Source organism: Octopus sinensis, linkage group LG3, assembly GCF_006345805.1.
Source record: "Octopus sinensis linkage group LG3, ASM634580v1, whole genome shotgun sequence".
NCBI lineage: Eukaryota > Metazoa > Mollusca > Cephalopoda > Octopoda > Octopodidae > Octopus > Octopus sinensis.
The window spans coordinates 83,196,744-83,210,525 of record NC_042999.1 but is presented as its reverse complement, the minus strand read 5'-3'; the positions used below and the strand labels follow the sequence as shown (position 1 = coordinate 83,210,525).

Below are 13,782 nucleotides of genomic sequence, written 5' to 3'. Positions count from 1 at the left end.
TGCACCAGGCTCCAATCTTGATCTGGCAGAGTTTCTACAGCTTGATGCCCTTCCTAATGCCAAACACTCTGAGAGTGTAGTGGGTGCTTTTACGTGCCAGTCAGACGGTACTGGCACCGGTCACGCTCAAGTGGTGTTTTTTACGTGCCACCTGCACAGGAGCTAGTCCAGCAGCTGGCAAAGACCTCACTCGAATGTTTTTTCACGTGCCGCCCACACAAGTGCCAGTAAGGCAATGCTGGTAATGATTACACTCAAATGGTGCTTTTTATGTGCCACTGGCACGGAAGCCAGTTAGTCACTCTGGCAACGATCACATTTGGATGGTGCTCTTAGCACTCCACTAGCACGAATGCCAGTCATCAAATTTGATTTCGAGTAGATTTTTCAGTTCCATCATCACTACACCCAAGTGGATTACAATAATAGGAATGATGGCAAACAAAGCGATTTCTATTTCTTAACAGGAAAGCCTTTACACAATCATTCTACTTGCTAGAAATAACAGACAAATTCTCCCATCTTTAAAAATGGAAGGACATATTGGGCAATCGAGTCCTGGATAGATAAGATAGGATGGCTATGAGTGAAATGGCTTTGATCAATCAATGCTGACCAAGAAATAAACAACTCTCATCCAGTTGGACCAGCCAACTTAGGCAGACAGGCTGGACAATTTTGATGAACTGTTTTCACGATGATACAGACAGGACACACAATGCTAATGACCAAAAGGATGAAATCATCAATCTTGTGGCTAGTTGCCTGGCACCTTATCTACTTAGCCTACCAAACTGTCGTTTTTACATATGCCCGGTAAAAAACAGAAATCCTTGATTTTATGCAAAAAAGGTGTCACAGCAATTCAGAAGACAGTTTCGAAATATCATAGCAGCTGCTGCCACCATCACCGATCCAATGACAGATTCTCTAATTGCACAACCTGTCATAAAGTTGCAGCTAAATCCTTCTCAAACCACAATCTACCGTCTAAACAGACAAACTGATTAATATAGTCCAGTGTGGACTATGCCTGAAACAAAAGTGGGATGGTCATGTATGGAAAGCCTTTAGTTTTGAGTTTGCTCTACAGCTATTTCATCTCCATGGCTGATAAAAATAACAAAGAAGAAAGACCTTTGAGTTACAAAGTGAAAAGACAGCTAACACTACAATATCTTCTTATTGGATCACTAGATCACATACTGGTTTCACTAACTGAGGATTCCAGATCTTTGATTAACACAACAATCAAAGCTATGAATTCCAAGTGACTGAAGATTCATGCTATTGATATTTGTACCCTTAACAAAATCCTCAAGCAAACAGCAACAGAACTTGGTATATGAGTAACATGAGCAACCCCTTGCATTTGAAATACAGTCCATCTGATGGGTGCCCACAGAGTTTCTGTGCATTTAATTTCACTCAAAAGGTTTATATTAACTGGATGTTATGGAAGAAGACACTTGCCTGAGGTGTTACATGGTGAAATCAAATTGAGAAAGTTATGATTATGAAGCAATCTTCTTAACTACATAACCATGCAAATCAATAAAATTCTTGGTTCAATAAGATTTTTCATAAGATTCTTGAAGTTAAGAGAATGATGGACAACTAAATGAATGATTTGAAGAATTAATTACATATTATAACATTTCTCAGATCATGAATTATTGGAATTCTAATTTAAATATTTATGTCTGTTAATCATTCGCATCTGAAGGAATATATATACATATAAAACATTGCACTTTGATTGTCTTTGGGTATTTGATATTTTGCCGCTGCAACAACAAAGAGCAGAGGTGGTAGTGATGATGATGATGATAATGATGATGACACAACCAGTACTGATACCATGTAAATAGTGAGTAATGAAATTCTATTGATTTTGGAAAATTTAAAGACAACTCAGCTACCTATCAAGTGCTATCATATAAGCTACTTTCCAAATAAAGCAAAAATATGCTAAGCAAAAATGGGAGACTCCCCTGTCACCATTTGACTCGTAAGGAATAGTAACTAAATCTCCTTTGAATCACATCTTACTACTATTTTACAAAAGAATGATACAGAGGTTATTGTAGTTCTTGATGCTGCTGTACTTGTAAAAAATACACAGTTGGGATCATTGCAGCCATAATATTTCTGAGCATAAATCAGACCAATCAGAGCTGATCTGGGTTTAACCCTTTCGTTGCTGTATTTATTTTGAGATGCTCTGTGTTTCTTTCAATTACTTTAAATACAACTTAGTTATCATTCAGCCAATGTTAGGAACATAAATTGTGACTAAGGTTTGGTGGAAGATTTTAATTCAAAACTTATGAAAACAAGACAGAGCTGGTTTCAGCCGGGTTGGTAATGAAAGGGTTAACCCTTTAGCATTTAAACTGGCCATATCCAGCTCCAATATTCTTCTTGCTACATGTTCAAACTGACCTAATCTGGCTTTGCACACCTACTGTAAAAAGCATTCCAAAGATAAGTAATTAGTTTATCAAAATCTTGAGGCCACAAGTTAATGATAGTTAAATCAAAATACTGTAATACATCTGACAGAGCAATCTGAATACTAAAGGGTTAAATAATAACATGCCAAAATGAGAGCCTCTGCATTGTCCTTAGGCCTGCTAGAAACAGCAACCAAAATCTCTCAAATCACACTCAAAAATGGTAGAATACATCAGATGTTATACCCTTTAGTCCAAGATACAGTACGACTAGAAAAAATGGGATGGTTGCAGCAAGAATAACTACGATCTTAGGTTTACTTGAGTGGTGTTTAATTTGGGTTACATAACATCAATTATAATGAACCAATAAAGATAGTAGTTTCCTCTATTACAATTAGTAATTAAATGTTGGGGAAATAAAGTCTATCACCTTTGAAAGAACACTGGATAATATAGTTTAAGATATGCAATGCCTAAATGATAAGACTGTCAGCTTTCATAATAAGCTTGCTAGGTCAGAGCAAACATGGAGTTTAATAACAATTTTTTTCATCATGATCATGATCATCATTTAACATCCGCTTTCCATGCTAGCATGGGTTGGATGATTTGACTGAGGGATGGCGAACCAGATGGCTGCACCAGGTTTCAATCTTGATCTGGCAGAGTTTCTACAGCTGGATGCCCTTCCTTAATGCCAACCACTCCAAGATTGGCTCATTTCATATAAGAGAAAATTATGAATCAAAGGAAGGCTTAGCACAGAGATGAGTCAAACCAATATCATGCCAGGCCAGGAATAGTTCTGGATTTTGTTACCTTAGCCTTACAGCAAGAACAAAAGCAACAATAATTATTTATAGATGATAAAAAAAAAAGTTTTCTTTATGAATTGAAGAGGGAAACAAGAATATAAGTGCTTGAGCAATTTTCTCACCTTGCTGCCACCATCATGTTATCGCCTTGAACCATAAGTATGCGATAATGGTTCGGCCGTGTCTCGTTCCTCGTAAACCATTCGATTCCATTGCCAACTCCTGGAAAATGAAGAAATATATATATAAATAAAAGATAAATGAATAAAACGATTAAACAGGAAGATAAACATTGTTGATTTTTTCAACATTTTGTTTCACAGTGTTTTGTTTATTGTCACTACCACCAGCAAAATATTGACACGTGTGTGGAGAGAGAGAGAGAGAGAGAGAGAGAGAGAAAGAGAGAGAGAGAGAGAGAGAGATGTTCATTGACTAATAAATTATACTTTTTTTTTCTCATTTAATATTATATTCAACCTCTTTAGCTATTTAATGAATCATGAATTAAACATGCATACGCATGCACTCAGTTACACAGTAGATACAAACACACACACACATACATACATACATACATACATACAGATAAACAAATATGTATAAGGATACATACACATGCACACACTGCTAGCTACTTAAATAGATGAGATGCACATAGAGGATGGTATTAGAGACCAATGGCTATATGTATAAGCTTATATATACATATATGCACACACACACATTTATATATGTATGAGTGTGTATTTATATACGCATGTATATATATATGTATGTGGGGAAAGAGAAAGAAGGCAAAGAATAAGAATAAAAGGTGGCTAGATACACATAGATGAATAAACATTTGTTCTTTGTTTCCTGATCTATTTAACGATCAAAAAACAAAGATAAATAGATATATTAGCTTCAGTGATTTATTTCTTCCAGATAGTATGGACAGTACTGTCAGAGGCAGGCAGTTAAACATACACACACATGGATGGATGGATGGATGAACAAATGGACAGATGAATGGATGGATGGATGGATAAACAGACACATAAGATATAAAGAGTAACTATTTAGCATTTAAACTGGCCATGTCCGGCCAAAAATATTATTGTTGTTTTATGTTCAAACTGACCAGGTAAGGACTCTCACAACTACCCTACAATGTCATCCTAAAAAATAAACAATTACATCATGGAAATCTCAAAGGCATGAGATAATGCCTGATTACTTCAAAATCATAGGGATACATAAACATGACAAAGAAATCTGAATGCTAAAGAGTTAAAAAAGAAATTTGAGACATATGCAGATAATTCTATGAAACAAATTTATGGTTTTCAATGAACGGATGAATGGTTTCATATTGCAATAATACAGCAAAAGGTGATTGGTTTGATTCTTAAGGAACTTAAAATTGTCTTCACATCACGAGGAAGCAATTTCTTTTTCTTTAAGACATGCTAGCAAAAATGACGACAGATATATCCACACACATATACATACACACACAAATATACATATAGGAATATGCATGAACATAAACACAGATCAGGGCGTATATATGTCACACTCACACACACATTTGCATAAGCAGCTCACATTACATGCACGCATGCTAACATCTGCAAATCCATAGAGCAACGACAGATGCGTGTGTGTGTATACATAAATATATATATATATATATATATATATTATATATATATATATATATATATATATATATATATGCACACACACACACAAAGAAGCATGCACATACATAGTTATATATATACTCACATATGAGTTATATTTAGTTACATTTATTTTACATTTTGTGACAAACACCACTATTGTTTAAAAGTTTATCAGTGAACTAATCACTGACTCATATTCCTGATGGCAAGAGTGATAAGGGAGTGTTTTTCCAACTTGGACAGAGCTCATATCACAAAGTATTTTTGTTCAAAAGCTTTGGTTTATCAGCTTTTTCAGAGATTTGCACATTGATGAAACGCGCGCATAAGCATACATATACACAAACACACAGAAAAGATGGATTTCTGTGAAGTGGGATCAAACCACATTATACAATTACTTAACCACATACCCATATCTGTACCATAACTGTAAAATTTCTTTAGGAAATATAAAAAAATGACGAGTGTTAAGCAAAAGATATGGTGAAGAAAAATATATTCACCCTTATCTCACCCATTTTCTTATTCTTTTCTAGTCCTTCATCTACCCCAAATTGACCCTACAACCTTTCTATCCTAGAAACCCAGCTACCAAGGAATTCATTGGTAAGCATAATAAACTTTACCAGTTCAAAAAAGAGGACACAAGCTACAAGGTTTAACACCATCACCTGGTCCTTGGCAGGGTACTTTCAGCAGAGTTTTCTTTCTGATGCAAATATTTTGTGCAGGAGTGGTAGCGTGGTAAGAATCTTGCTTCCCAACCACATGGTTCTTGGTTCAGCTCTGTTGTGTGGTACTTGGCACTTTGGGGCAAGTGTCTTCTACTATAGGCCTGGGCCAACCAAGGCCTTGTAAGTGGATTTGTTAGATGGATTGTGAAAAAAGCTCATTGTTTGTGTGTTTGTGTGTGTTTTCTCCCCACCACTGCTTGACAACTGGTGTTAGTTTATTGATGTCCCTGTAACTTAGCAGTTTGGCAAAAGAGACAGACAAAAAAGTGCCAGTACTGGGGTCAATTTGCTTAACTAAACCCTTCAAGATGATGCCCCAGCATGGCAGCAGTCCAGTAACTGAAACAAGTAGGAAGGTAAAAGATAGAAGATATGTTTGAAAGCCTTACTAAGCTTTTCTGCCACCCAAGAGCAACCCAGTGATTAAAACTGGTAACAAATTAGATTCACAAGTAAAAGCACCACCAATTTTTACTGCATGAACACAGTAAGGGAGGCAGTAGTTGTAGTGCCAATATTGGTTCAACATATTTATAGTTGTTAGCAGCTGTGCTGGTGTTGTAGCAGGTCCTCACTGACCCAGCAGACCTATGGCATATAAGAGGTAGATCAAACAGCTGACAACTGACAGGTCCCTTAACCCGTTGGGGGTAATTGGGGTGCTGCAGCCATGCAGCATATCTAGGGTTAGGAAGTTACCAGAGCCCATTCCTCTGCAGGCTAAACTCATTTCCACAGCTAAGTGGATGGAACAACCTGAAATGAAGTGTTTTGCTCAAGAACACAACAGATCGCCCAGTCCAGGGATCAAAACCACAATCTTACGGTTGTGAATCCTACACCCTAACCACTAAGCAATCTGTTTCCACTAGTGGTACTCACTTCTACAACTGAGTGAAATGGATCAACATGAAGGGAAGTATTTTGCTCAAGAGCACAACGCGTTACCTGGTCCAGAAATTGAAGCCACAATCTCAAGATTACAAGCCCCATTCCCTAACCACTAAGCCATGCATATCCATATAATTTGTAGATCAAACAGCTATGAGTAAATGATCGATTACTTCAGAAACACCATTCTGCCGTCCTAGTTGAGGACCATACTGCACACTCACCCAGTGGTTATTGCTTCTGCTGTTTAACCCCAGGCAAGTATTGATCAAGCAGAACTATGATCAAAAGTATTCTGATTACAACTTCTTTTTCGGACACTTTAACACAGATAACTATCCAATATACATTCATCTCGGTAAGGGTGTAATTTGAGAGAAATTTGGGTGCCACTTCCAGCAGGTCAAGCAGCTGTGCATGGAACTGGTTTATCATATGGGGGATGCAGAGTGGCTTGTATGGATATGCTGATTTTTCCTCTTCGTTGTCCAAGGTCCTGTGGGGGTGGGGTGGAAATGGTAGAAGCAAGGGAAGCGGATTGCACCAACATTCAACAGCTGCAGGTTCTCTGCACTAATTTCTGGTGCGGTGCACATCCCAGCATAAAACAAAAGAGTTAATGAGGTTAAAGACACTACTGCGATTCTTGCATGTTGTGGCTAAGTTTGGCGATGTGGTGATGATGGTGGTGGTGGAGTTGATAGTAGTGGTGGTGATGGTGGTGGAGTTGATAGCAGCAGTGGTGGTGGAGACGATCTCAATGATAAAGAAACTGAGGCAAGGAAGAATTGCATTAATGGTGATATATGTGGGAAGGAAGTTAGGCTGGGGTGGTTATAATTATTGTGGTTTATTGTTGCTCGCTGTTGCTACAGCTGTTTTTGTTTGTTTTTATGGCTGAAGCTGTTGTTGTTATTGTTGTTGTGGTTGTTGCCGTTTATGTTTTGTCCTTTATTAGTGTAGCTGTCAGTACAGCTGCTTCTTTTGTTGGTATTAATGCAGATCTCCTTGTTTTTGCTCTTGTCGATGTCTCTATTGTTTTTGCAGATGTTTTTCAGTTTTCTTCTACAGTTGTTGAAGAAGTAATCGCTGCTACTTCTGCCGCTGCTGCTGATGATTTAATTGTCATTAAGAGAGAAATCGAATGAAATCAAGTTCAAATTAAATAAATTGATGTTGCTATTGTTATGATTACAAGGGTGGTTGTTGGACAACAACACAATCAGTGGAAGGACTGGTAAATAGTCTTGTGGGATTTAAGCTATATTCCTTTATGAAGACAGCTGCATAAAGAGGTGTCAGGCTGTAATTGTGGATGGAACCTGTGGAAGGGGTACAGCCAGGAAGATGTGAGACAAAGTGGCGAGAAAGGATGTTTGGATGCTAGGCTTCACTGAAGAAGCGACAAGGGACCAGGAGTTGTGGTTATTCGCTGTACTTGGGAAGGCATGTCCGGCTAAGTGAAATCCTTGTCAACCATACATACAGGCCTGTCGTTTACAAGTGCCAGTGCCACATAATATACACTTGTGCTAGTGCTGCATAAATGCACCCAGCACACCCTGTAATGTGGTTGGTGATAGGAAGGGCTTCCAGCCATAGAAACCATGCCACAACAGACAATTAGAGTGAGGACAGACTCCCTGGCTGGCCAGCTCCTGTCAAACCATCCAACCCATGCCAGCATGGAAAACAGAAATTAAATGATGGTGCTACTGATGATAATGATGTTCCAAGTTCAAAACCTTTGCAGGAGCATGGAGATACTAACAGATTCACATACTTTGTTATCATTTTAATGTCAATTTTTAAGGCGACGAGCTGGCAGAATCGTTAGCATGCCAGGCAAAATGCTTACTGGTATTTCATCTGCCACTATGTTCTGAGTCCAAATTCCGCCGAGGTCGACTTTGCCTTTCATCCTTTCGAGGTCGATTAGATAAGTACCAGTTACGCACTGGGGTCAATGTAATCGACTTAGTCCCTTTGTCTGTCATTATTTGTCTCCTCTATGTTTAGCCCCTTGTAGGCAATAAAGAATTAAATTTTAATGTCAATTTTTGTAGGCTTCCATAGGCCAGCCAAAATTCATCAGGGCACAATATTTTCAATGGACAGATGTTCTTCCTGTCTCCCCAAATTTCCCGAATCCTTCAAACATGAACAGCACAGTTAACAAAAGACTAGGAAGGAAGTATTAGGGTGCTTGAAAACAGGTGAAAGTTGGTGACAGGAAGAGCATCAGGCCATATTATTCTAATTCTATTGTCCTCCATATCCTATACTCTCAGTTAAGAAAAATGTCTAATCATGTTTGTGCAGTGCTTAGAGGCCTCTGTGCGTGTTTGCAGAGTTGGAGGCCTATCTGTGTGTGTGTGTGTGTGTGTGTGTGTGTGTGTGTGTGTGTGTGTACATTTGTATGTGTGTGTGTGTGTGTTTAATGTTCAGTTAATTGTTGCACATTCACCATTGCATACAGCCCTTAGTTATAAACCAGGATACGCTTCTCGTAGCAACACAAAATTAAAAGCAAACAGAACTTTAGAATTCCGACAGCTGAATATCAGAAATGACTTACACCCTGTCCAACATACTCTGACCCCCAGTTCTATTATCTCCCACTTGATTCCTTATAAGGACATGATTGTTTGAACTCTGTACAACAATTTAAAACAGTAAAGGTAATTAATACCTAACGAAGCATGGCATACGGTGTATGTATTAATGCTATGACATTAATCATATCATTGTCTCTCTCTTTAATTTGCATACCATGCCCTACCTAGCAATCCTCTCCTCTACTTCATACACTATTTCTCTATGCATGAGTGTGCATATATAGATATATCAAGATGGAAAACAGACATCAAATAATAATGGTTATATGTGTGTGTATGTGTTGATATATACATACATATATGCATGTGTGTGTGTGTGTGTGTGTGTATAGGTGAATATGTGTGTATATATTATAGTATGGAAATAATCTTCGTAATGAGGATATGAAATCCTTTATTTTATCAGCTCAATTTTCAATTGAAATACACACACACCACTATATATATATATATATATATACATACACACACACACACACACATCAATATATGCATACACAAGTGCGTTTGCGTGTGTGTGTGCACACGCATTTGTTCGTTATGGATTAAAATGCACTGACATTCAAATTGCTAGCTATAACTCATTTATAACTAAATGACCTAACTATGTCCTTATGAATGTATCAGCCCTAAGAATACATTCACTCACACACACACACTTTCAATCTCTCAGTCATGCACTCATGGATACAACAGCCTGTTCTACCTGAGAGCTGATCCTGTCACAAGATGATCGTAAGACCAACACCCTAATCACTGGGCTATTCACCTATATACATACATATATATATGGAAGTATGCTGTGCATGAGAAGACCCGGCAAGACTAGTCAGGCCATAACCCGTGGCCCCGACCGGGGACGTAGTCAGTCCTGTGCATACCTTCCTTCTTGTGACACTTATGAAGACCTGTTGAGGCAAGTGAAAATCAAATCAAATCAAAACAAATCAAAATAGATGAACATCAGTGGAATTGTATCTTCGTGGTACCAGTGCCGGTGGCACACAAGAAAACCACCCAAACGTGGCCGTAACCAGTACCGCATCGACTGGCCTCCGTGCTGTGGGCACAACACACACATCCGATCGTGGCCGTTCGCCAGCCTCATCTGGCACCGTGCCGGTGGCACATAAAGACACCATCCGAAGACCGGCGACGTAGTCAGTCCACCTGTGCATACTTCCCTCTTATGACACTTGTGAAGACCTGTTGAGGCAAGTGTGTGACACTTGTGAAGACCTGTTGAGGCAGAGGCAAGTGTGTGACACTTGTGGAGACCTGTTGAGGCAAGTGTTTGACCCTTGTGAAGACCTGTTGAGGCAAGTGAAAATCAAACCAAATCAAAATAGATGAATATCAATGGAATTTGTATATTGTGGTTCAAGTACGGGGCACACAAGAAAACCATCCGAACGGGCCGTCGACTGGCCTCCGGCTGTGGGCACAACAAACACCATCTGATCGTGGCCGTTCGCCAGCCTCAACCTGGCACTGTGTCGGTGGCACATAAAAACACCACCACCATCCAAAGACCCGGCGACGTAGTCAGTCCACCTGTGCTTACCTTCCCTCTATGACACTTGTGAGACCTGTTGAGGCAGAGGCAAGTGTGTGACACTTGTGAAGACCTGTTGAGGCAGAGGCAAGTGTTGACACTTGTGGAGACCTGTTGAGGCAAGTGTGTGACACGCGTGACACTTGTGAAGACCTGTTGAGGCAAGTGAAAATCAAAACAAATCAAAATAGATGAACATCAATGGAATTTGTATCTTTGTGGTTCCAGTACGGTGGCACACAAGAAAACCATCCGTCGTGGCCGTTCGCCAGCCACATCTGGCACTGTGTCGGTGGCACATAAAGAACCATACGAAGACCCGGCGACGTAGACAGTCCACTATGCATACCTTCCTTCTTGTGACACTTGTGAAGGACCTGTTGAGGCAAGTGTGAAAATCAATCAATCAAATCAAATCAAATCAAAACAAATCAAAATAGATGAACATAAATGGAATTTGATCTTTGTGGTACCAGTGGCGGTGGCACACAAGAAAATCATCAACGTGGCCGTAGCCAGTACCGCATAGAATGGCCTCCGTGCTTTGGGGACGTAACAAACACCATCCGATCGTGGCCGTCCGCCAGCCTCATCTGGCACTGTGTCGGTGTGGGCACATAAAAACACCATCCGAGCGTGGCCGTCTGCCAGCCTCGTCTGGCACCTGTGTCGGGTGCACATAAAAACACCATCCGAGCGTGGCGTTCGCCAGCCTCGTCTGGCACCTGTGTCGGTGGCACATAAAATCACCCACTACACTCTCGGAGTGGTTGGCGTTAGGAAGGGCATCCAGCTGTAGAAACACTGCCCGATCTGACTGGCCTGGTGCAGCCTTCGGGCTCCCCAGACCCATTGAACCGTCCAACCATGCTAGCATGGAAAACGGACGCTAAATGATGATGATGATGATGATGATGATGATATATACACACACATACATACACTCTTTTACACATTTCAGTCATTTGACTGTGGCTATGCTGGAGCACCGTCCTTATTTGAAGTAATCGATCCCAGGACTTATTCTTTGTAAGCCTAGTATTCTATCAGTCTCTTTTGCTGAACCGCTAAGTTTCAGGGACACAAACACACCAACATTAGTTTTCAAGTGATGGTGAGGCAACAAACACAGATACAAAGACACACAAATAAACATATATACATTATCATCAACATCATTTAACGTCCGTGTTCCATGCAACCATGGGTGGTATGGTACCACAAGAGCTGGCCAAGCACCAGAATTCTGTGACTGTTTTGGCAGGAGTTTTACAGCTGGATGCCCTTCCTAAAACCAACCACTCAGCAGAGTGGACTTAGTGCTTTTTTTCAAGTGCATTCAACATATCTCACCGCCAAAGATTTGACTTCTATTTCTAGCATGCCCTGCTACCACATAACAGCTATTTATGATAAAGGATCCAAAATATTTATTTCATGGTAGCAAGGTGTGCAAGAAATGGCAGCCAAATTTTTCCTTTTCTGGAGAAAGGAGCTGTTTACATGTGATTTCAATGTCACATTTGTTGAAAGCATGTGAAATAACATGGAAAAGAGGGGGAAAAAAAACCCACGAAACAAAACTCCATTTCTGGGAAACTCAGTATATATTATAAATAAAAGGAAAATTAAAAGTCAAATTTCCTATATATTCATATCTGTTCTGATTGGATGGGTCATTGCTCAAAAGTAACCAATGATATTTGCTGTTTGATTCTTTTCCTGAAACTGATATGATGTCTCTTGAGCTTAAAATTATCTATATCATTTCTCATACACACCTTCTTCCGTTTAACTGATTATATGCGTTTTTGTAATATAAATTAATTATATTATATTACATTTTATATGCATATACATACATATATATATATATATATATCTTATAGAGTGTACACTCAGGAAATGGGGAAAAAAGAAGGAAATGTCTTTTACGTTTCAAGTATTCACTCTTATGTATACATACATATGTCTACGTACATGCATACATTGCATTGCTTATATATCCTGTTAGTGTTAACTGGTGGTAAAAAAAAAAAACAAGAGTACCCAATACCATGATTGAGCTAAGTAATATATTTCATTTTGTTTGAGTCAATCTTTTGCTACCCTGAGATTCACTTGTAGGTGCACGGGATCTGATTTGCCTGAAGGTCCTACTACTGAAACTCAGAGTAGCAAAAGACAAATATAATCAAAATAAAATAATATATATATATATACACACACACACACATATACAGAGAGAGAGAGAGAGAGAGAGAGAGAGAGAGAGAGAGAGAGAAAGAAAGAAAGAGAGAGAGATGCAACATACTCTTTCAGTAGTTTCTGTCATTAGCCTAAGACCAGGCTCAACACCAACATTAAGGGTTCCATCAATAATATTGATTCCAATTTATATTCCAATCTGGTATTTCTTTTAGGAATCAAATTTACAGAATCACTACTCAAGAGACAAGTAAATATATATATATATATATATATATATATATATGCCTATACATGCATATATGTAGCATGTCTGCTACCACTGGCTGTCTATCTTTGCTTTTGTTTGTCTTCACACACACACACAGAGTCAAACATACACACATATGCATAACTACATTCAAATCACTACTTACATTCAATTTGTTCAACCTTTTAACATCTGTGGCCTATAATTCTGTTGATTATAAATTACAGCCTCAGCAGAGAATAAGCCTAAACTGCTAAAATAAATTCCGATTGGCTAAGATCTACTCTATGAAAGAAATGGTACCAAAATGTATACTGACATAATAGAAACAATCTATCTGATTGGCTAGTTGGCCAATCAGAAAGATATCCCAGAATTTCACTTTGGAACCTACTAAACGGTCAAGAAAAACGTGTTCATATGAAGACTCAAGAGAAATGTGTTCACATATTTTAATAAAGAATGCTGGCTCACATAGAAGTGCACTCACACAAGTTGTATATCATTTTACACAAATATATTTTGTTCAATGCTACTTTGTACAACATAATATTCCTGGAGAAGAACATCATGCTC

At 38.8% G+C, this 13,782-nt stretch overlaps 1 protein-coding gene across 6 annotated transcripts in view; it reads right to left on the bottom strand.

Annotated features, from left to right (window-relative positions):
- LOC115209116 (semaphorin-1A) overlaps positions 1–13,782 on the bottom strand; it is a 386,134-nt gene that overhangs the window by 85,089 nt on the left and 287,263 nt on the right. For all 6 annotated transcript variants that reach the window (XM_029777245.2, XM_029777247.2, XM_036501112.1 and 3 more), the window contains exon 2: positions 3,397–3,496. In XM_029777245.2, the coding sequence (XP_029633105.1) occupies positions 3,397–3,496 (100 nt within the window). The remainder of the gene's footprint in view (positions 1–3,396; positions 3,497–13,782) is intronic.